The sequence below is a fragment of the Poecilia reticulata genome, chromosome 14, assembly GCF_904066995.2.
Source record: "Poecilia reticulata chromosome 14, P_reticulata-male-v2, whole genome shotgun sequence".
NCBI classification, from domain to species: domain Eukaryota; kingdom Metazoa; phylum Chordata; class Actinopteri; order Cyprinodontiformes; family Poeciliidae; genus Poecilia; species Poecilia reticulata.
The window spans coordinates 15,403,296-15,427,722 of record NC_088843.1 but is presented as its reverse complement, the minus strand read 5'-3'; the positions used below and the strand labels follow the sequence as shown (position 1 = coordinate 15,427,722).

The 24,427-nt window shown below is 40.5% G+C and overlaps 2 protein-coding genes across 3 annotated transcripts in view; both read left to right on the top strand.

The window, feature by feature from the left end:
• The first annotated feature begins 2,737 nt into the window (after positions 1 to 2,737).
• On the top strand, positions 2,738 to 19,121 carry akap10 (A kinase (PRKA) anchor protein 10). 2 transcript variants are annotated; one of them, XM_081615849.1, is made up of 15 exons: positions 2,738 to 3,023; positions 6,807 to 6,854; positions 7,539 to 7,724; positions 12,973 to 13,443; positions 14,076 to 14,174; positions 14,290 to 14,371; positions 14,474 to 14,597; positions 14,875 to 15,011; positions 15,379 to 15,523; positions 15,915 to 16,091; positions 16,235 to 16,341; positions 16,980 to 17,062; positions 17,629 to 17,681; positions 17,860 to 17,952; positions 18,048 to 19,121. In XM_081615849.1, the coding sequence occupies exons 1-15, from the start codon at positions 3,002 to 3,004 to the stop codon at positions 18,051 to 18,053; spliced, it is 1,833 nt and encodes a 610-aa protein (XP_081471975.1). In that variant the 5' UTR covers positions 2,738 to 3,001; the 3' UTR covers positions 18,054 to 19,121. The 2 variants fall into 2 exon arrangements, with proteins under 2 accessions (XP_081471975.1, XP_081471974.1); XM_081615848.1 differs by having other exon boundaries at positions 2,739 to 3,023; positions 16,232 to 16,341.
• Positions 19,122 to 20,646: 1,525 nt separating this feature from the next.
• The window catches only part of lhfpl7 (LHFPL tetraspan subfamily member 7), a 131,811-nt gene continuing 128,030 nt past the window's right edge, over positions 20,647 to 24,427 (top strand). Inside the window, exon 1 of the mRNA XM_008428042.3 lies at positions 20,647 to 21,756. Within this exon, the coding sequence (XP_008426264.1) occupies positions 21,388 to 21,756 (369 nt within the window). The 5' untranslated portion in view covers positions 20,647 to 21,387. The remainder of the gene's footprint in view (positions 21,757 to 24,427) is intronic.

The window sequence follows — 24,427 nt, the reverse complement described above, 5'->3', positions numbered from 1 at the left end:
GTAATTACTAGAATCACGATACCCTGACTTTGTATCCCTCTGAAAAATGAACCCATTTAAATAAAGAAATCCCTCCATAGGTGATACCACGATAGAGAGCGTTCATTTTATAGTGTTAACACGGTGCTGTAAGTGGTCCGGTATGAAACGGGGGTGATAGAACAACACAGCACTTTTAAATGTCAATAATCAGAATATCGAAATTGTTTCCGTTGTTTTAAAAGGTTTATGTCAGACTGCCTTTCCCCCATCGACACACCCTGCATCTTAGGGGGTTAAAAAAATTTTTTTTAAAAAGATGCGCACATTGCGCAAAACTCTGAAACAGGAGAAGGGGGAAATAAAACGGAGCAACGAACTAGATGTGAATTATGGCATAAAAACATAATTCATAAAAACATGAATTATGTTTTTATGAATTAAAACATAATTCATAATTTATAAAATTATAAAAACATAAATTTTTTTTAAAAATTAAAAAAATAATTTTTTTTAAAAAGATGCGCACATTGCGCAAAACTCTGAAACAGGAGAAGGAAATAAAGCGCTTTTTAATATAAGTTGCTGACGAACTAGATGTGAATTATGGCATAAAAACAGAGAATCCGACGCTGAACAGTGAAAAATCAACTCATGATATGAAACACATGACAATTAGGAGGCGCAGCAGGTGAGTGAAAAATACTGATGGTCAATAAATGATCAAATAAATCTAGCAACAGGAAAGAAACTAAAGTGGACATAGCAATAAACCAAGAGAGGATAAAACTAATCAAAGGAAACTAAATGGAAATGAAAGAACAAAATGCAAGAATAAACTAAGAAACTAAAGTAAATACAGAGGAATAAACTGGCATGGCAAGGCCTTTCAAGCAATAATTAATACAGAGGACAGAATGGCAAGAATAAACAGACAGTATTTCCAGATAAAAGGTAAAATAATATTGTTGAAGTGCCATGGGTTTGTTGAGACCATATCTAGTACTGAGAATAAATATACTGCTCAAAAAAATAAAGGGAACACTCAAATAACACATCCTAGATCTGAATGAATGAAATATAATTGCCAATAATTTCCATCTGTTGTCTATTCCATTTGCACAACAGCAGGTGAAATTGATTGTCAATCAGTGTTGCTTCCTAAGTGGACAGTTTGATTTCACAGAGGTTTGATTTACTTGGAGTTATATTGTGTTGTTTAAGTGTTCCCTTTATTTTTTTTGAGCAGTGTATATCTTACAGACACTGCTCAAAAAAGCTGCTTTTTTGAGCAGACACTGCTCAAAAAAGCAGATCTGTTCTTTCGCTTAAAGAACAGATCTTTAAGCAAACTGATCGCTTAAAGATCAGTTCTTTAAGCGATCAGTAAAGAACTGATCGCTTATTTATGTTTTTAATTAGATTTGATGTATTTATTTCTTCAATATTATTTTTCATGTCAGTGTTAATGTCATGAGTCTGATGACTCCATGACACTTTCAATTTGACTCATTAGGATTTGATTAAGAACCAGATTTGTTCTTTGTAATTTCTGTCCAGTAAAACTATTAATCTATAAATCAATAGACAGGTCTATATAAAGATATAATCCATGTTTCTGTCTCATATTTGTATGTTATTAAAAGGATCTGGAACTTTTGTTTTTCCACTGAAAGCTCTGGTTTGCACAATAAATGCCATGTGGATGAAATTTTATGAATGATACTCTGATGTCCCATTTTCCTGAAGGCAGCACAGAACTGCACCACCAGAAACCGACAGAAACACTGAAGAGAAGAAGAGTTATGATTAATGTAGTTATCCATGTTTTAATGTTGCAGAGCTCAGTCGTTTTGCAAATAGTTCAAAGTTTAAACTGGCATGTTGTACATCTTTTATCTGGTCATTTTGTGGAATATTTAACAATTAGAAAATAGCACAAAATAAGAATATTTTTTTCCACTCCGATTGGCTGCTGTTAGGCCTACCAATTTTAAGTTGAATGTTTATTGCATTTTTCATAGACACCTGTGAAAATAATTTCTATTCCCATGGCTTTTTTGTTCTCTGGGAAATTATTTTTGATGATAAATACAGAAACAAGAATAAAAATCAAAACATCTATAATAGTGATAGTAATATTAATGATAAAATAATGGTCAGTGCAAAGTAGCCTACAAATTCTTTGGTGGGGGGCAGTGAGGGACCTGGATAAAGGCTGGGGGGGGCGCTGGCCCAAAAAAGGTTGAGAAACACTGCTTTACATGAGAAACACTGCTTTACATGATTGCAGAAAGAAATGCCATTCAGTCTAAGCTGTAGGGATCAATTCAGAACAGCAGTATTTGATCTAGATGAGCCGTTCCCTTGTTGTTTTCACATTCTGAGTTAGGAAATCAATTCCTCTGCAAATTCAAACTGCTCCGTTTTAGCCTTTTTGTAAATCTTATATTTGTGATTTCCATTTTTATTTTATTTACTTGTACGTTTTAACATTTTTTACATATGGAAGTGAACACTTGGCATAATTGTAAATGATTGTCTATACCATATACACATTAGAATGACCTAATTCAAAGCCAAGACCTAACTGTTAATCCACAAGAAAAAAAACTTTAATTTGTAAAACTGGTGGAGCTAAAATATGTATTATGTTGGGGAAAAAAATCTAAATATACTGATAAATATATATTGTGTATTTACATTTGAAACTTCTAACGTTAATACACTGCGGACAAACAGCACCATCTTCCGACCAGAGCGGGCAAGTACTTCATTTCCCACAATGCTGCTCCCAGAACCAGCCCGGAAGTTGGTCGTTTATTGACAATATGGCCACCGAGCTCGGCTTGGATTTGGGGATAATTTTGATTTGACAGCACAGACCGGAGGAGATTCCGAAATAAAACCGACTTCCGCCTCAGGAGTGTACGGAGCCGATGCGTTTGAATGAAGGGATTCGTGGGACGTCCCTGGGACGGTGATAGTGAGCAGAGGAAGCGTCCAGAGTGCGAAACCCGTCATGTCGTTTTTTAAGAGGAAAGGTGAGGAAGAAGCTCAAACTGCTGATCTGCAGCGTTAGCCGCGGCTATCGGGGAAGAGTCCCGCCGAGGACGGAGAAGCCCACGGCAACATGACAGAACTGGGATTAAAAACAGCGGGGTTTAAAACGGACCGGGGCGCCGGGGTGGTGGTGGTGGTGATGGTGATGGTCTCCTGCCGCCGCTGCCTGCTGCAGTGGCGCGGTTAGCTTAGCGGTGGCCTCTGTAAGCTAACCAAACCTGTTGTTGGTCTGGTTGGCAATAAAGCTGCCTCGTGCTGTCACCTCGAAACTACTCGCGAGCTGCATCGCCTGTGTGGAGCCTCCTTCTGCATTACCTCTAGCTCGTATAATTGTCGTTATCTGCACTGTGGGCAGCTGTGTAAATGTATGTGGCATGCTAACTTTAGTTTCATTCAGTCTCATTGAGCTGAGTGCGCACAGACTTGTCACCTGTCATAAAGTAATAAGGTGTGACCGCAGAGGTCGCACTCATTAGAGCACTTTGTAGTAAATAATGTTTTGTTTATAACGAGAGGAGCCTGACATGTCTCCGATGCAATACACTCTTGAACAACACCAGGGTTTAGAAATGGCTGACCACTTTTCAAATGCAATCTGTCTGACGTTTGTAATTGCATAACATCAAATATTTCTATGATGCAGGTAAACATCTCCCGGATTACCTTCAGCAACTGAATGTATTACAGAGTATCTCTGTTAGCTCACTGTAGTTTCGGCTCGTTCTTGCTAACTATGCAGTCTTTCTTAGCACTCCATCAAATTGCAGTGATTCCATGTTTCTTTAGAAAACCAGCTCAGTTAGTAATTTTTTTTATATTCTAACGAGTGAGATGAATGGCTTTTTTCCCCTCCTTATTGGTTGCATCAGAGTTGCTGACATAGCTTGTTTGCAAAAAAAGGAGGAAGTGTTGAAAAGACAGTGGATGCTCTGAGCAGCGATGGTAATCAGGACTGACAGGAAACCAGTGGCTCTGCATATGGGAAGTCCAAGTGGGCATACAAGTTAAAAAATTTTTTTTTTTTATGATAGTCATTTCAAACATTTTACATCAGGGTTGTCCAAGTCCAGTCCCCAAGGGCTGGTCTGTGGGGTGTTGTTGATGTTCCAATATTGCTTATAGATCCTGACTCAACTACAATCTACAGCAAACTCTTGTCCGGCTCCAGTTGATAATGGGAAGCAATTGCTGAAGCACTAGACCGAGGGGCCTCCAGCTGCAGTCCTCGAGTGCAACTGTTCTGCAACTATTGGATGCATCTCTGCTCCAACACACCCGAAACAAAAGGTTGAAATGCCTCCTTTTCATGAAGGCAAATTTTGAAAAGGCGTGGCCATCAACCATACATTCATTTGCAGAACGCTGGCGCTCGAGGAATGTCAGACCCATTTTATAGGCTATAGTGGGGTGAACCGATTGATGAGCTCACATTTTATTAATTTTGGGCGATCGCATGATACCTACACGTGAAACCGATCACCGATCTTATCCATCGATCCTACCTGCCTCCGCAAAGGTCTGAAAATCGGCCACTGACCCCATTGCTCAGCTCATAGAATGAATTGATAAGTAGGCCTGTCACAATAACAGATTTTGCTGGACGATAAATTGTCCACAGAAGTTATTGCGATAAATGATGATATTGTTGTTTGAGACTGTTTCCCAGTAATATAATGGTACTGTAATGGCATAATAATAACACAAGAACACATTCTCTACGATCAGTAAGTTTTAAATTTTAATCAACATGTAACACTGGAACTGTCATGGAAGACATTTTCAATATCCAAAATAAATAAAACAACAGAAATCACAAATAAAATAAATAATAAAGGTTCTATTAACAAAACTGTCCTTCAAAAAAAGGGTTGGTTGAAACCAAAGCAACGAACTGGATGCTTTTGTCATCCATTTTTTGGTGGAAAGAGAGAAAGAAATAGAAAATGGATAAATCATTCAAATGGAAATGATTGAGTTTGTTTAAATTTATCATGTGATGAATTGATTTATTGCTTATTGTGACAGACCTTTTAGTAAAACGATATATCTCCCTGTTGTTCCAGCTATTCATGTTTTCAAAAACGTAACTCATTAACGTCGTAAAAATTAATGACTAGGGATCCGTCTGCCTTCTGTTCACTCGTCCCCCATGCACACAGACACCAGGCCCTTTCACATTTTACATTCAGAAGTCTTCAACAGCCAATGCAGTCTCTCTTTCTCTTTAAATGTCAATATATAGAAACCCAGATTTGTTTAGATCCACACAAAATAACCTGGATGGAGGGTTAAAGAAGCTGTGAGCAAGGGAATAGGCCTGGATTGTTTGAATAATGACATGCAAATTTAATTAAGAGTCACTTAACTAGTGCAGTGTTTTTCAACCTTTTTTGAGCCAAGGTACATTGTTTTAATTGAAAACATCACGAGGCACAACACCAACCAAAAATGGAAACAAAGATACTCTGTAGCCGCCTATATTACATATTTAGTCATTCTTATCAAAGTCTCTTGAATAGGAATCAAATAAACACAAAAATGTATTTTTTTTTAATCACATTTTACATTTCTTATTTCAAATTGCACTTAACATGTCCACTTCAAAAATACACCTGAACAGTACCACAACACTGTGGTGTTAAATTTAAAGAAGTTGTAGAAACTTCAAAGTGTTTTACAAACTAATCCACAAGCATTCTTATAGCCGGAATACAGAAAATAATTCTTATTCTGAAAGAAGCAATAATATTTGGGAAACATTTCACTTCATATTCACTGTTGCAGTATAAAGAGTTGCTGTACAAAATGTCAATATCTGTATATTTTACCCACCTTGTGTGAAACCTGTGCATGTTTGGATGAAAACGGAGCTGATTTCCTGGCAAAAATTGAAGAAAGACAAAGCTCTTCCTCAACACCTCTCAGTTTCTGTTTTTAGTTTTTATAGTAGCCAGGCTTGAGAAGCTCACTTCACACAGATATGTTGGACCCATGTTCTTTCCAACTACTGCTGAGCCTCACTGTCTTTTCCATCACTGTCATCAGTCTTGCTAGATACGATGCTCTCACCGCTACCTGCGGTGAGAGCATCTGTATGTGGTTGTTCTAAATGAAAATTAGCGCGTTCTTCTTTGATTTACAATTTTGACTTCTAATGATTCACTTTCTGCTAGAGAGCCCTCTGGTGGTTGAAGAAAAATCCACAGAAAAGCCGAACCGGGCTACAACCCGCATGGTTCAAAGCTTAGGAAAAAAGTAGCAGCTTATAGTCCGGAAAATAAGGTACCGTAGGTGAAATTGAATAATTTCCACGGCACACCTGACGATCACTCACGGCACACTAGTGTGCTGCGGAACAGTGGTTGAAAAACACTGAACTAGAGGACAGCAGACATAAAAACACAGAGAGGAATTGATGTTTAGTCAGGGATTCTCACGCTGATCCTCCAAAGCCACCTGGTTCTATATAAGTAGTTTTGACCTCAGTTTGGTTGGCTTGATGAATATTTTAGTTCTCTAGAGCTGAAAGGCCTTTAGGGATAAATGCTGCGCAAGTTCCCATGTCATACATTTTTTGTGCTGCATCCAGTATATTGGATTCCCGACCGTGTCATCAAGTAACTAGATATTGTTTTCCCGTTGCTGCAGCGGTGTCTCCCTTCGCCGTGCATCTCCATTCTGTCCCGCTGCTCTCACCTTGTGTCATGATCCCGAGTGTTTACGTCTTCAGTTACACGTCGCCTTTTTTCTCCTTTTCTCTACAGCCAAAAGCAAGGAACCCGAGAGAGTAACGGATGCTAAAGTTAACAAAGGTGAGTTCGTCTTTACCTCCGGCGTTGTAAAACATCACAGAAGAGGGTTTAAATTGGAAACTGTGTCGTGAGAAGCTTGTGGAGGTGAATCGTATTAGTCGTTTCAGCCCCATATTCAGAAGAATAATAGGTCAGTTTGCATTCAAAGATATTCATGTTAGAATGGTTCAGAAGTGAGAAAATGTTGTATCCACTTTAGCTCTGTGCTTCTCTGTGTTGGTCTGCCACATAAAATCTGCAGAAGTTACATTGAAGCTTGTGTTTGTGAGATAATGTGTGAAAGAGTTTAAGGGGAATGAATGCTTTCACAAAACAACTGAGTTTGTTTGCTTTGGATGGGGTATTAAAAAGTGAGTCTCTTGAGTTTTTATCTAAGCATGGAAGACAACCTTGGATTTAAGAGTCTTTAGTTTTTTGTAGGGTTAGGTTTGCTTTAGTTATTCTAAACAGAGTTAATGTATCATTAGGATCCAAGTAACAAGCTCTTGCTATCAGCGAAACACAAAGCAGTCAGTCAAACACTGCACAGTTTGTCCTCTCAGGCTTCTTTTTATGGCCTGCGCACACTAAGAGCTCTTTCAAAAACACCCACAATCAAAGGCTCTGTCATCCATGTCACACTGACGTCACTTTGAAAACATCGCTGTAATTTTTCAGCTTTATTTCATTTTTTTTTTGACCCAGTTCCAGTCAGCCCCCACTCTCCATCACACGGACTGAAGAACCACAATGCCGTCCTGGACGCCGCCGGGCCGAGCCACGTGGCCATCAGCGCCATATCAGCCAACATGGACTCCTTCGCTCGGGGCCGCACCGCCATCCTCAAGAAGCAGCCGAGCCACATGGAGGCGGCGCACTTCGGAGACCTCGGTACGCAGCAAGCCGTTCTGTGTTTCCGCTACGCTTGAGATGACAGCAGATGGATGAACACGGAGAGGGAGAGACGTGTGGCAGGGAAAGAAAACCAAAAAGAAAAAGAGAGAAATGTTTCAATGTGATTTAGCAGAATGATGAAATGGCAAAGTTTCAATTTTATTGAAGTATGTTTTGTGAGTATGGGAACGGGGAGGAAATGCATTATGGGAAAATATTATATAACCCATTTCTCTGGCCTGTGGTTTTAAACTTCCTTCCTTCCTTCCTTCCTTCCTTCCTTCCTTCCTTCCTTCCTTCCTTCCTTCCTTCCTTCCTTCCTTCCTTCCTTCCTTCCTTCCTTCCTTCCTTCCTTCCTTCCTTCCTTCCTTCCTTCCTTCCTTCCTTCCTTCCTTCCTTCCATTTTTTTCACTCATTCATCCATTTAGCCTTTTTTCATTTGTTCACCCTTTCATCCAGTTGTCATTTATCCTTTTTTCATTCGTTCACCCATCAGTCCATCCATTTTTTCCCTTTCATTCACTTGTCCTTCCTTCTGTCCATCCATTTTTTAGTTTGTATGTTCACCCTTTCTATCATCACTTTATTTCATTCCTTCACCCATCCATCTTTTTGTCCATTTGTCTATCCATTCATTTGTTCATTGCGGCTTCCATCCCACCACCATTTAGCCTTACTTTGTTTTCATTCCACACTGCCAACTTTATTTCTAAAGCACTTGAAGACACAACCACCACTGAACTGAAACTGAAACCAAACGTCTGAACTTTAAACACGCTCTGAAAAGAATCCAGAAAATGTTTAGGAATGTTGCCTGCATTTTCAAACAAGGACCCATGTCTAGCCAAATAACGGCCACTAAAATCTGAGGGTAATTATCTTAAAGATTGCTTCAAAAATCTTTCCCAAGCTGGAATCCAGTTAATCTCTGTGCAGGCAGGCAGTTCTCAGGTGATGTCCTTGCAGATTGCCTGTGCAAGTTTCTCGTCACGACGGCAGCATCTTAAACATCCCGCCGCGTCGCTCAGCTGTCTCCACTCCTCTGTAATTCTGCCCGAGGCGCTCGTACGTCGTAGCACACCCACTCATTCTGACAACTGTCAGGTAAACTTGGCCCTGACGCTCGGTGAAGCAACTTCTCCACCTTTTTTCTTCTTGAAAAAAACAAAACTATAATTAGGTGGCTGTATGTCACCTTCTGGGACAGTTGCAGTAAGCGGCTGTGTGCCTGACGGAAGCGGCAGACAGAGAACTGCACTAGCTAGTCTGGGTGACTCAAAGGTGGAGGAACCTGTGCTGCAGCCTGGCGCGCTCTGTTGTCACTAGGTTGTGGTTGTAACAAAGGGAAGAAAGGATGTGAGGAAAGGTGGAGGTGACTTCTTTGGCTATTTCGTTCTGAGGTTGGTTTTAAGAGTTCAAACTTGAGAGACGGGATTCTAAACAACACTGTGTGGTTTTCTTCGCCTTATTGTTTTAATTAAAACAGCATTCCAGAAATTGCATGTTAGATTTCTATCTTTAAGGGCATTTTGTTTTAGAGAGATAGGGATTGGAAGCAGAAGAATATTTAGAAGAAAAAAGTAAAAAACATTTAACAGCTTTTAGAAGCAGCAGACATGAGGGATGATCCTCCAAGATGACTTTGATTCTAGATTCAATGCAGCACAGACGGTGGGGGGAGGGTAGCATTAGGTAATAGGATTTAGTCAAAGTCATTATGATCGTCTCCTTTTCAGATGAATAGTAAAATAGTGGTTTTTTTTTTGGTTGTATTTTCTATGTTTGGAGTCCCATGTGACCAGACCCTTCTAAAATAGACTGTGTGATTTCTATCCACTGTGTTGCAGATTCTTGACAGTGTTGAGAGAAGATTATTAGGCCCGAGCAGCTAAGCGCTGCGAAGGCCTATTGAAATCGTGCTGTAAATTATTATTCTTCCGCAAAATAAATGGGCTTTTTGGGGGCTTTATCATATTCAAAAACTCACCAAACTTGGCGGCCGCATAGTGCCCGGTGAAAATTTACGTATTTTAAGGTCCTCGAAAAAATCGCACAAGAAACGGCTCAAGGGCGCCCCCTAGCAACTTTCAAACGACCCTTTTCTATTCACTTACTTTATCGTAGAGACTTGAAATTCGGTACAGTTGTAGAGCTCCCCAAGACACTCTGAATTTACAATTAATGTCACAGTGCAACTATCCTAGGAAGTCGGCCATTTTGGATTGAAGTTCCGATTTTGAGCCCATTTTGGCCGTTTACAGACGTCGCATTTGATCGAACTCCTCCTAGGGATTTCTATTGATCGGCTTCAAACTCGGTCAGATTGTTCATAAGGCATGGCCGATTCAAAGTTATCAAATTCGTGAGTTTTCGAGCATGCTGAAGGGGTCGTACCAGGGGTCAAAGTTCACCGACTCACCACAAAGTAATAAACTGTTAGATCTCCTACAAAAAAACTCACAGAGCCACCAAACTTTCTGTGTGTGAACACCTTTGGATGACCTACAACACCCAGTTGTGAAATTTTGAGATTACCTAAGCCACGCCCCCTTAGAACAGGAAGTGTCATGGTTTACTGCGAACGTTCACTATCTGACCCCTTTCACCTAATCAACATGAAACTGTGTCCACAGACAGAAGACATGTTGGTGTGACAGGGTGTAAAACCCCGTTTGGTTTGGATGCAGCAGCTGGCCGTGGCGGCGTGGCGAAGTGACCTTTAACGCCGTCTCCTTACGTTTGTCCTTGAATTCCACAGTTTAAAGCCCAGCAGCACCAAACTCACTAGGTTTGATCCTTGTGGGCCCCTCGAAAGGAATCCAGTGTGATTTTTTGTGGGCGTGGCCTAATGTCTCAAGAGCGCCCCCTTGAAGATTTTAAATAATCAGCCCCAAGCCATTCTTTAACCTAGAATTATGAAACTTGGTACACTTGTGTATCGTGTCAAGACCTACAAAAAAGCCTCTTGGAGCCATGGTCCAAACTCAACAGGAAGTCGGCCATTTTGGATAAAAGCCGCCATTTGCTGTTTTTCAGATACGTCATATTTGATCGAACTCCTCCTACAGCGTTTGAGATACAGACTTCAAAGTCAGTCAGCAGAGAGTTTAGACATTAAAGGTCTAAAGTTATCACAGGAATTTTTGTATGTCAAAGCATGTGGGCGTGGCTAAAACATTTGACTATTCGCCATAAAACATCAAAGTGAGATAACTTCCACATAAAAGGTCACAGCTGCTTCAGACTTCCTGTCTCACTACTGACCAACCCTCATTACATTCTCATGGTCAGATAATGACGTAACCTTAGCTCCGCCCACTTTTAACAGGAATTCAGCTGTTTTTTCTACTGTATGTCTTATTTTTACTGAGTAATACATATGGAATTAATCTTCTACCACCTGACATAATATGACCTGATGATGAACTGGGAGGATGAACTCTGACTCATGGGGGCGTGGCCAACTGTCTGTCCTTCGCCATATGCTTACAACTGTCTCTGAATCACACACGCATCTTCCGATTGGCACCAAACTGGATATGTTTGACCTGCGCTAAATGCTAAAGAGCCCAACGGGTTTGAATTGTGATTTTACTCTACAGCGCCCCCTAGACTATCCCATCATCAATATCTCCTCTCTACATCGACCGATCTGCACCAAATTTGTGGTGTGTCCTCAGGGAACCATGCCGAAGTGAACGGTGCGAACTGCCTGGCGGAGGCGCGCCTCAACTGTGCGAAAGGGTACGCGGTGGCAGGCGGGCGGCGGTGCTGGGTCCCCGCGGTGGCTATAGGCCGGAGCGGCGCTTGGCTGCTCGGGCCGCTTGAGGCTCCGCGGAGCTTTAATTGTTATTATTATTTTTTTTGGCGTTAAATCGCAAAGTCTAAGGCCACCTACTGGCCCACCGGTGAACTCCGCCCTCTGAATATTCAACTTAAAAACTGGTGTGCATTCCCTGGGCTCAGAGGCTGGGATCAATAACGCAGCATGATATGGAAATGTAGACGCACCAATCAGAGTTTTGTCAATATCTTTAAGACGATACCAATTTTTGTGGATTCAGACTTCCCTTTAAGAGCTTTTAATGGAACAATATATTAAAAGGAGCATTCAAAATTATTATTTCTAGCAATCCCACTTTCACAAGTCATTCAGGATTTATTACAGGAACAGAGGAGACTCAGGGAGTAGCAGGGTTAGCATGGCTCCCAGTATCCTTGTGTTGGTTAAGGTCAGAACTTTACTTGAGGTCACCGATCAACTGTGGTTTTCAGACTTACTTCAAAAATGAGCAGAATAACAAAAAGGTCATGGTATTTTTGAATTAAATTGGTAAAGTATATTTTAGGGATGCACTGCTATGAAAATTTGGGCCAATATATTGATATCCGATATTACAATTGCCATAAAGGCAAATGACACGTTTACTGATAATGTCTATATTATTTATTTATATTTCACTGCCTTTCAACATCTTGGGAAAAAAGATCGTACTACTGAGGACTTCATTACTTCTTCTTTGCTTCAATTAAACTACCCACAATCCTTTGCTGCATTGCTCTCACTGTCACATAACTAACATCCTCCAGAATGTTTGACTGTTGTGAAGTGTCATTCTGTAAATAATGACGCTTTTAATACAAACATGTACCAAGTGTCATTATTTACTTAATGACACTTAATGACAAAAGTTATAAACATTCATGAAGACTCCTTCATGTTTATAACATGTTATGTCATGTTTATAACATGTTATGTCATGTTTAACATGTGTTATGTCATGTTTATAACATGTTATGTCATGTTTATAACATGTTATGTCATGTTCATAACAGGTGTTATGGCATGTTCATAACAGGTGTTATATCAGTCTTATGCACGCCCCTTCAAATAAAGTGTTAACGAATTGGAAGCATTTTCAATCAATATTGATCATGTGTCTTTCCCAATATATTTTGTTGTTTTATTTATTATTCCTACTACATTTATACCTTCAATGTTAGAAGATTAAAAAAAAATGGCTAGCAAATAAGAGCACTTTGCTGCACTCTGCTTCAACTTCCATTGTTTTTATCCTCACAGCTTGAATGAATCAAAGGCGCCCTGACATGTCATAGACGACACAGCATTCTTTTAAATAGCTTCTTAAGACTTTCTTGACTTTGTTGTTGAACAGCTCACTGATCCAGAACAGGACGGCATTTTTAGCGATGTTCCTAAACTAAGTGCACTTGTCCGTTCCAGGGCATTCCAGCGTGAATTATCAGCCCCAGGAGACGCGCTCTCGGATGTCCAAGACAGTGGACCAGGTCCTCAGAGACAATGTGGCAATGCCCCACTTCCTGCACTGCATGGAGCAGCGGGGCGCCGACCACCTCGTTCGGTTCTGGCTCGAGGCCGAGAGCTTCCGCTCGGCCAGCTGGTCGCGGGTCCGAGCGCAAAACCTCAACTCCGTCAAACACAGCTCGCTGGCCGAGCCGGTCCCCGTCTCTCCGGACGGGCCAGAGCTCGATCAGAACGCGTTCAACGACCCTGCCCTCCACAACAGCCGCGGGAACCCGTCGCCGCTGTCCCCCCGGAGGGACTCGTCGAGTGGGGAAGCCAAGCCGTCTCGGGCGGAGACCCCCAGCAGACAGGCGCCTTCCAGGACAGGGACGCCCTCTAAGGGACATCCCAACAACACTCTGAGAGACTTCTCAGACACTCTCATGAAAAGTGAGTCCACTTAAAAAAATAACTGTTTTCACTGGTAGTTGTTCAGTTGATTAGTCTGTTTGTGGAAGTGGCAGATTTTTAGGCGATTAATCGATTAATTGGATTAAAGGAAGTCGGCATATTCTGCAGATTTTTATACAATATTAGAAATACATTAAAAGATGGAATAAATACTTCAAATCTTTTTTTAAAGAAGAAAATCTTTTTAATAAATCTGAACCAGGTGAAGCTAAAGCTATTCCCTCTATGTTGAGGAGTTTTGACTAAAAAATATGCACAGACAAAGATGTTTCTATATAAAATGCAAAACGTATATATTTTGCATACAATTTTAACTTAATTACCGCTTTGATTATGTTGGAAATTTTTCGAGCAAATTTTCTTTTTTTTTTTTCTTTTTTTGAGTGTATAATCCAGTTAGCGATCAGTCGATTTGCTAAATTAATTGCTGACTATTTCAATAATCAATTAATCGCAATTAATTGTATTAATCACAATTATATACATTTAATCAAATTAATCGCGATTAATCACGATTAATCATTTCACCCAACATAAAAACCCAGTGAATTAAATGGACGTCTGTGCTTGCAATGTGGCAGATGATGAGCTGCGGGTTTCTGCGTTTGCAGGTATAGAAAAGGATGCTGTTACCATCTTCACCAAATACATTTCTCCAGATGCTGCAAGGCCCATCCCCATCACAGAGCAGATCAGAAACGATATAGTCGGTAAGAAGAATAACAGACGCAGAGCATCAGTGGCTCTCGATGGAAAAAAAACCTCTGGTTGAAGCCAGAAAAACGTAAAAGAAAAAAAAAATTCCCCTGTTCTCCTTCCACTCAGCTAAGATTTGCGGAGAGGACGGCATGGTGGACCCAAACTGCTTTGTCATTGCACAGTCGGTTGTCTTCTCCATACTGGAACAGTGAGTTTCTCTCTTCTTCTTCTTTTTTTTGTGTGTGTGTGTGTGTGTGACATCCTCGGTAACGGATGTCTCCGCCTCCCTCATGTGCCCTTTGATTTCCAGGCACTTTACCGAATTCCTGCGGAGCCACCATTTCTGTAAATACCAGATTGAAGTTTTGACGAGTGGCTCCGTGTTCCTGGCTGACATCTTGTTCTGTGAGTCAGCGCTCTTCTATTTCTCAGAGGTGAGTAGGCCCAATTTTCTCTGGTTTTCTCACCTTTTTTTTCCCACACAGTCTTCGCCTCCTGTTGACTCCATATTTTGCGGCGGTCCTCAAAAGCACAGAGGCTGAGTGACAATAATAAATTACACACATACACGGACGAAAACAAGTCAGGAAGACATAAAGAAACAAGGATTTCTGCTGCGGCTGTGTACTAACCTGCTATCAGAGCGATCCTGCAGAGACGCCCTGTAGTTTTTTGGACTTGTTCATGGGTTTCATGTTCTCTCATTGACAGTACATGGAGAAGGAAGAGGCGATGAATATACTACAGTTCTGGCTGGCTGCGGATAACTTCCAGAACCAGTTGGCTGCTAAGAAAGGCCAGTATGATGGCCAGGAGGCTCAAAACGACGCCATGATCCTCTATGATAAGTACGAATCTAAAACCCTAAAAAGCTTCGGGTATGTTTTTTTCTGAGAGAAATCACAATGTCATGATATATATATATATATATATATATATATATATATATATATATATATATATATATATATAGTAGTTGCATGATTATTTGTTGTATTATTATCTGACATAAATTTTTAAGAATAATAGTAATCAATGTTAAATCCCTCATTTATCTCACTGTTGTAGAAATCAAATTGTACTTATTAAACATGCGTTTATGCTAAATGTTTGTTAATTTTGCTTGAATGAAGGCTTTAAATTTAGTGTCTTGATCTGAGCACAGTTGTTCCTGCTGTTTTTTTTATTTTATATATTTTAATTTTTGTTGTCCAGGTATTTCTCACTCCAGGCCACCAATCCTCTGGGCTTCGGCGACTCTGTGCGGATGGAGATCGAGTCGAACATCTGCCGGGAGGGAGGGCCGCTCCCCGACTGTTTCACCACTCCTCTCAGACAGGCCTGGACGACCATGGAGAAGGTCAGAGTCTCTGATGAGATGAGAGCGCCCTCGGGGCGTCAGAAAAAAAAAAAAAAAGAAACAAATTTTCTACTGCTTGTAACAAAGTGCTGTTCAGTAAAGGCAGTGTTAACTTGTAAATGACTAATTAGCAATTTAGTAAACATCGATTTCTTTTTAATTGCACTAGACAGAAGTGTTTAAAGTGCTTCACTGACAGAGGAAATGATGGAATAAGAGATAATCTAAATTATTAGTGCAATTATTTTAGGGCTAAACGTCTTATAAAGACATGAGACTGAACCCATTTTTCTGATGACGAATTATATCCGACATGAACTTCAACTTGGGAAACGATCAGCTGCAAAGTCTTGTCGCTAATGTTTGCTCGTCCTGTTTTGGAAACGTTCAGGTGTATTTGCCCGGTTTCCTGTCCAGCAACATATACTACAAATACCTGAGCGACCTCATCAACTCGGTGCGGGGCGACGAGTTCGTGAACATGAGCGGTCAAGGTCAAGGTCAGGGCGTGCCGGGAGACGGCGACCGCTCTGGCTTGAACGCCGGCGGCGAGAGCTCCCAGGTTCAGGTGAGCTGCGCACGTCGAGCCACACAGGCTGACATTTTCAGCCGTCCCGCTGGGTCGCGGTATCGACGACGAGGTCGCGATCGTTCCGCTGGTCTTTGTCGCTTTCATGAAGACAAATCCTTGTTGTGCCCCCGTTGCAGCAGGGAGCCAAGAAAGCAGCCATCAAGATTCTGAAGAACTTCGACGAGGCGATCACCGTCGACGTGGCCAGCCTGGATCCAGAGATGCTCTACCAGCGGCCGTACGCTGGGTGAGTTCACCCGCAAAACGAGACAGTCCAGCTCAATCCTCAAAAGTTAATGGTGTTGAGGATTGTTTTCACCATCGATTCAAAGTCCTGCCACTGATGGTTACGGTTCTGATGTGTTTAAGATGAAGAATGTCTTTGTTTGTTAAACCGATACCACATGTGACTTTACAAGACGCTCAACATACCTGATTTTAAGTTTTGTTATTTTTTGTGTTGGCGTTTTCATAAAATTACTACTTTATTCTGGTAATATTTCAACCTTATTCTGCTATTACTTTGACTCTATTGTTGCACAATTATATTTTTTTTTAAATAAAATTATGACTCTTATTTTTGTAACTGAAAAGAATATATATATATATATATAGTCTGGTTCTAATATTTTGTTGTAGAGGAAACACGAATTTAAAGTTCAAATAAATAGAAGCTGTGAAACACACTTGTGAACAAGATGGCCGCCGTGGGCGTGCTGACATCACTCTGAACTATTGACACTCATGACATGCGTTGGTGGGGAAAAAAAAATCCTCCTTAAATCTTCAAAAACCAAAAATGAATTAATCGATAAAATCAATTTCATGCACAGCTCTACTGTTAGGTATGTGCTCTTCATCGGCTCCTGTCTTCTGCGTTCTCAGAAAGATGACTTTCGGAAAGGTGAACGAGTTGGGTCAGTTCATCAGAGAGGCCGAGCCAGAACCTGATGTGAAGAAATCAAAAGGTAAGACGCTCAAACGTCCTTCCTGCTTCCTGCCCCCGTCTCGTCTTTCGTTCAGCAGCGACCTTCTTCTCTGTATATATATATATATATATAAACTTTATCTCCCCGCAGGTCAAAGCCCAATTAAATATTTAAGAGATTTTCTGGAGTCGAAAAAATGAGTTTTCTGCTCTTAAAGTCAAACAAAAGCCTTTAAGTCCAAGAGTAGAGATTCTCAAGGTTTGGTTTATGTGTGAAATTAAAATATTTTGACTTTGACTTGACTTTCGCCTCTCGTTGTTGAGGTTTAGATAAAAATAGCAAACCTCGTTGAAGACTGTACCTAATTAACCTTTTGAATATTTGTGGCAGAAATCTGCTGCTGACTTCCAACTCTATCCAATAAGATAAAGCTTCTTTTTTTTAAATTTGCAAATGATTCAGTTTCTTGCTGACAGAGGCATTTATAGAAGCTTAGAAATGATGACCAGACCTGAACTATAAAGTCAAACGTCCCGCTCTTGAAATATTCATGTCATAAAAGCAAGACTCGTAGGTAATAAACGGCTTTTCTTTTCCCTATCAAGGTTCCATGTTTTCTCAAGCAATGAAGAAATGGGTCCAGGGCAACTCAGACGAGGTGAGATAAAATTTTTTTTAAAAAAGCCGTTAAAGTATCATCAATGATTCATATAGCCTTGGTACAAGCTCTTCCAAATATCTTGTTTCTATTATTTATTTATCAACTTTTTTTGCTTGTGTGGTATGTATTTTTATATATATATATATATATATTATTTTTTTTTTTCTTTATGAAGGCCCAGGAGGAAATGGCGTGGAAGATCGCCAAGATGATTGTCAACGACGTCGTCCACCAGTCGAACCACGACAGCCCCGGCAAATCCACCAAGGTACAGAAGCCGCCGCAGGATTCTCAGCAGAAATGTGTGTGTGTGTGTGATGAATACAGATCATCCGCTAAGTGTTTTCTTCTGTCTGTGTGCAGCTATGACCCCACTGAGGAACCAAAGGACAGAAAACTCCCTGCAGACGCTGACTAAGTCTATCGGCTGGACTTACGCCGCAGTGAACTGCTTTACACCCCCACCCTCAAAACAAGAACAAAGAATTTTATCTCCTCCCCGTTTACCTTATTCTTGTGCGAGTGTGTGTGTGTGTGTGTGTGTGTGTGTGTGTGTGTGTGTGGCTGTCAGTTTGGGTGAGTGTTAACGCATGGACCGAGACAAAAACTTGAAGTACTTCAATCTTCTATCTCCAAAACACTATGAAGATGCACATGAGGGCCTCGCATTAAGACACTCCTGTAGGAAAACATTCAGCACGTGTCCAGCAGCAGCATTTTGATACTACGGTTTATTGCTTATCTCGGACCTATGGAGGATTCTACTAGGACTTCATTAAATTCACTCCCACACAGCACCTTTTTTTGTTTTTAGAAGCATTCCTTGTTTTTTACGTGACTTCCTCCCGCCTGGGTCTACCACTTAGAGCCAATCAGCAAGTTTTCGAGTCGTAGTCACAGAAGCAGCGTGGAGTTGTTTACTAATTTAAGCCGTCCCGCCTCTGCCCTTTGCGTACTGTAGGGCATCTCGCGACATGACTGTGAATCAGGCTGGCGAAGAAAGAGCGGATCCTGTGCTTGGACTAGGCACCTTTACGGAACGATAGAATAATACTCCAGCCATGTCAGAAAACTCCAGACTCCACGTCCTTAAGGTTCTATACATATATAAATATATATATATAGATATAAATTCTGGTTTATCCCTTATATGAATATTTGTCTCTTTTTTTTATTATTATTGTGATCTTAGTTTTTATACACATATAAGCATTGCTGACCCAAAACTCAGTAATGAATTGACTGCTAAACTGGAAGGTGTGCTCAGTTAATTTTATTTTATTTTTTATTTCTTTTGAGCCTTACCTAGATGTGGAAAGGAACCAGAAAAAAAAAACTCTTGGTACCATGTACCACTGTTTTTGACATGTATGTGTACTTTGATCTATAATATATTTAAAATGTGTTTGATTCAAATACAATTATTATAAAACATGAGTTTTTTTTTCCCTTCCCCTGTTTCATTCTTTGAATTGATTAGTCAGATCTGCTCTTTTTAACAGAATGCTTGGGATTTAATTTAAAAAAAAACATTTTTAAAGATTAGCTATTTAAAAGCAAAAGCATAACGGTGGTTTATCTTGTCTGACCACATGGGGGCAGTGTTGGCTGCACTGTCATGGGGTAAAGCTGGAGAAAAGGCATTATTTTATTTCTGGATTTTTAAATATTGGATCCAGGCTCCATGGATTGTAAAGACAAGGTAAGTTTATTAATGTAGCCCAGTTCACAGAAATGAAAAGAAAGTAGAGGTATTAAAATATTGGAGAAAGAAGATGCTAAATTACAGATATAAAAGGCGTAAAACTGAAACTCTTAAATTGCTGAAGTTTCCTTTTCATTTCATTTATTTATTTCGAACAGACATTAAAAACAGTCAAAAAAGAACAAGAAAACAAAATAGAATGAGACAAACTTAAGAAATAAAATGTAAAACAAATTATTTTGCCCATGTGACATGCAATTTTATATTTTCTGTTCGAAAAGGAGCAGGTAGAAGATACATCTTATAATATCCTGCCCCTTTCATACTTGTCGATGTATTATCAATTGACTTTCAGAACATCAACAAGAGACAACTTGTTTCCATTTTTCATTATGTTTAACTATGTACAATTATTTTAAGTACTATTTATATAATCATTTACATTATAAACTATTAAACATGTTATATAGCATATTTTGAAATGAGTTCTGCTTTAATCAATTTTTTAAACTGGTTTACATTTGTAATTTTTTTAATCTCATCCATTTTTTTCAGAGTAAGAAATTGCAGTTCAGAAATGTTAGACTTATTGTGAGCAAAGAAACTTTCGTTAAAAAAAAACATCCTTTTTCAAAATTTCTTATTTATGTTTAGCGTTAAAGTTTTGGTTTATACTTCAGGGTTTCACAGATGTTTCCTAATTCATACCAAATAGGGGAAAAGACTGGCGTATTTTGGTCTCACTTCATTGAAAGCTGTCCCATCTGGACCAGGGTTTGACTCCAATATTACAGAAAGTATTTGCCTGTGTATCTGTTTTTTTTCCCATCTGTTTATTTTCCATACATATTTTTCACTTGTATGTCTTTCAATAATTATTGATTTGCAACCACCAGTATCGGCTGTACTCCAAGTTGAATCCGTGATTTAGCTAACAGCTAGGATGTGGGCTCATCAAATCTATTTGATGATCATTTTCAGTAGAAGCAAAACATGACTCAGCAAAACATCACCAGGCCTAGAAACTCATCAATGCATCAGTGAGATTTTTTTATTTTATTTTTTTTATACAATGAAATGTGGGTATTCAAGCTAAGAAGCAACTTTTGTGTGTTTAATTTTGCCACATTTTCCTGGAAGTCATGCAGTGTGAACTCTAAAACGTGGAACCGTTCGGCTACAACCATGCAGTATTTAAGAAAACACCTTTGAGGGAGAAACTTTTACAAATATGCTAATGAAGAGGAAGAAAACCACTAACGAGCTGCTTTATGCCTCGCGTGATGTCACAAGAGGCTTGTGTATTCTAGTTGGTTTTCGAAAGTAAAGATTTTATCCTGATTAATTTACAACTAAACAAGTACAACGACCATGACTCGTTGTTTTATTTGAGATAAGCAAGTGATTTTACGGAAAGACCTAGCATGTAGCTTTAAAGCTGGATTTCCTGGAGCTCGCGCCACTTTAGCTATTAGATTTTACTTTGAAGGTCCCAGGCGGAAGCTTCTCCTTTACCAAACGCCAACTTAGCGTTGTTGAGACTCGACTGAGGCGAGTAGTGCGAGCAAAGTAAGGCGCTGTCGGTCCTGAGGCAGAGGCAGCATCCCGCGGGTAGACGGGGGAAGAGTCCACCTGTGTCTTCAGGTGTTTTCGCCGCTCCTCCACCTCCACTCCCCCGCTTCCAGTTTTTTTGTTGTTTTTTTTGCCTGTGCAAACATTTAGAGTGTCACATTTCACCTTGTGGCAGCCCGAGCGAGCGGAACACCTGACTTTTCCTGCATCTTCAGCTTCCACCAGCTTTTTTTTTTTTCTTTCCTCAGTGGGTTTTTTTTTGTTTTTGTTTTTTTTTACAGACCAGATGTCCTGGGAACTCGCGGAGCTGCAGCCGCTGATGCCCACCTCCACTGACCGCATCCCTGCTTGTTGCTCATGTAGTGCTGCTGGACAGAGGGAGGAGGACAAGTTGAAGTCTCGCTCCTGAAAGGCGGCGAGCTCCAAATGCATTGGCTCCTGGGCCGGGAGAAGAAAGAAGACGAAGCCGGGTTCGGGATCGGTCTGGGTCTGTCCTCGGGTTCTCTGTCCCAAGCCGCCGCCGCCACCATGTTCAGTTGTGTGGGCTGCTTCTGGGTGCTCCTGTCCTCCGCCCTGGTGGCCGTCTGCAGCTTCAGCTTCATATCCCCCGCCTGGATTGTTAAGGAGCAGCTGAGGAGCGGCCACCAGCAGCAGCATCATCATCACCACGGCGCCAAAGACTCGGTGAGCTTCGGCTTGCTGTGGCACTGCTCCGAGTCTCTGGATCACATGTACCGGTGCTACACCTTCGGGGGACTGGGCAAATTTGCAGAGATCCCCTCCAGCTCCTGGCAGGTAACAAGGCATTACACACCCTGACATGTGGTTGGAGGCGCGGCTGCATGCGTCCATGGACAGGTGCGCAGTAGCTGTATATAGGATTCTGTCCAATCCCAGCTATACCTTCTGATCAAGAGGGGAAACGACAACAACTCAAAGTCCTGATTTTTATCAGTTTATTAATATTTATTGAATCTCCTGGTGAACATGTTTGAAAAGTCTTAACTCCTTTTTCTACCAAAAAAAAAATAAAAAATTACATCAACATAAAATCACGCTGAACCATGTAGCAGAACAACATGATTTAGATGTTAGCCTCTGTTCAAAAATGGGAAAGACAAGAAAGCATGCCATTCAACTGAGTGAGAGGGCCATGTTACATTTCAAAAGTCAGATAAAGGTTTCGAGAAGACGGCTCCTCGCCTGACGTGCAATAAGTTTGAAGCTGCTGCTAGGAGAGGACCTCTGGTTGTCCTACCATCACAAACATAAAAACACATGCAGGTTGCCGCACTTGACAGAGATGTTAATTGGAACATCTTGGTCAGATTGAAATAGGACAGAGGGTTTTAGCAGCAGACGTGGTGGATCTGGTGGGAAGTCGAGAACGAATACGTGGAGGTTCTGTGGTGCTGCGAAGTCCAGGAAACCTGTTACGGCGCTGGTATAAAGAGGTATGGCCAAAGATGACTCTCCATGTTTGCTCCACCCCAACAAACTATTTGAGGGAAAGTGTCCATTCAAGTTTGCTTGCATAGTATCCTAGCAACAAGTTCAAAGTGCTTTATGCCATAAAAACAACGAAGTAACCAGTTATGAAAGAAGCAAAATCATCAAGCAAATTTACATCAAATATATTGATCAATGTTCCAATTACTTCAAATCAAAGGCACCTCTAAGCAGGTGGGTTTTTAGCCTTCATTTAAAGGAACTCTGTTTTTCAGCATCTTTGCAGTTTTCTGGAAGTTTGTTCCAGATTAGCAGAGCACAGAAACTGAATGCTGCCAGGAGTGCTGTCCTATAGGTAAAAAATATATAATTTTTTTTACATGGAGGCTTTCTAAACTAAATTATTTTTTATGTGATTACGCTAAAAAAGAAAAAAAAGCATATGAATGAATTTAAATCAGTTAATTGAATCAATTCTTTAGGGCTTTTTTGCACATCTTTAAGGGGAAGTTATTGTTATCCAAATTTTCCACGTGTGCCAGTCTAAACCAAGCATCTCTGTGTGCTTCTCCTCCAAAGTGTTTTGTAAAGAAAAACACACTCAGATTTTTCCTTTCAGTCAGATAATGCATTGACTAGGAAGCGGGTCTCCGGCACAGCACGCCTCAGACACACGCATCAAAGCTGGGATGCAGGCAACAAGTTGGCAGGCGGCTCTCTGATTCAGCGCTCTCCCACCAGCAAGGATTTCAAATTTCCTCTCCCGCAAATCCCGGTAAAGAGTGTCCAAGCGGATGTAAGCAGCTGTGCGGCTTTATCACACGTCAGCTAGCGTCCTCACAGACAGGACGGCCGGGGATGAACATCAGCACCTGATCTTGTTTAGTTGAAATACGTCTGCGTTGGAAATATGTTGGAAATGCACGCGTTGGGTAGAGTGTGAAACACATGAGCCCTGACAGCGGGCTTGCATTTCGGAGGCAAGTTTCAGGATAATGTCATTTGTTACTTGAGGCTGTTTTTACTCCATCTCTCTCTCCCCTGTGCCGAGCACACCCACCAGCTCTGGAGCTATGATTTATGTATGAAGGCAAATTAGCATTTGAAAGGGAATTATTAATAAGTTCTGTTTGTGCAATTGTAGTTCAAACATGTTGGGGTACAAATGGACGAATTTAATTCCTCGGTTTCTTCTTAAAGGAAAGTCTGAGTGAGGAACGAGGTCAGCAATATTAGATGCTCCCACTGCTTCAGCACTTCGTCTTAACTTAGCTGAGAACAAGACGAGCTTCGGTCAGATTCTCACAGTGCGATGAGCTCCAGTGAAAGTAACACGGTTTCAGTATTAAAGCAAAGATTTCAAGCACAAATGTGCTTTCATGTTACACGTGGAGCATAATCACAACTGTATTTTATACCATAGCAAAACAATAAATTGCTGCATTGCTCTTCTCTGTAAGTAGGAGAACAGGAATATACAGTAAGAATTCTGGGAGGGGCAAAGCGTCAATATTCTCTACTAAATTTAGCCGGAGAACACTGAAAAAATGTTATTAGTGGTGGGACTAATAAATTAATTACACGGTCTATAATGAATTAATTGTATTTTATTCTAAAACTATATATATATATATCACCATCACCTTGTCTTTTGAAGCAAAAACTCCCTGTAGCTGCAAGAAAATTTAGTTTTTTCATCCGTTTATGTTTGTGGACGTTGCTTGTGCGTCAGGTTTACAGGCGTACTGGAAACACTATGCAAAGATTCCAGCCTGGGACTTTTGTATATAAGAAAATAAAATAAAATCTGAAATCTGCCTTGAGAACTTCCAACAAACTCACAAAAATCGCATTTCAAAAGTTTACGGTCATTTCTTTGACTTTGTGGTCCTGGGATCCCATGTCATTACCACCACACCGCCGTGCTTTAGAATTGCTATGGGTTTGACTGTTTGCAGATGACACTTTGATATTTTTTTTCATCCAAAAGTAGCATGATTTTGGTTCAACATTGCAA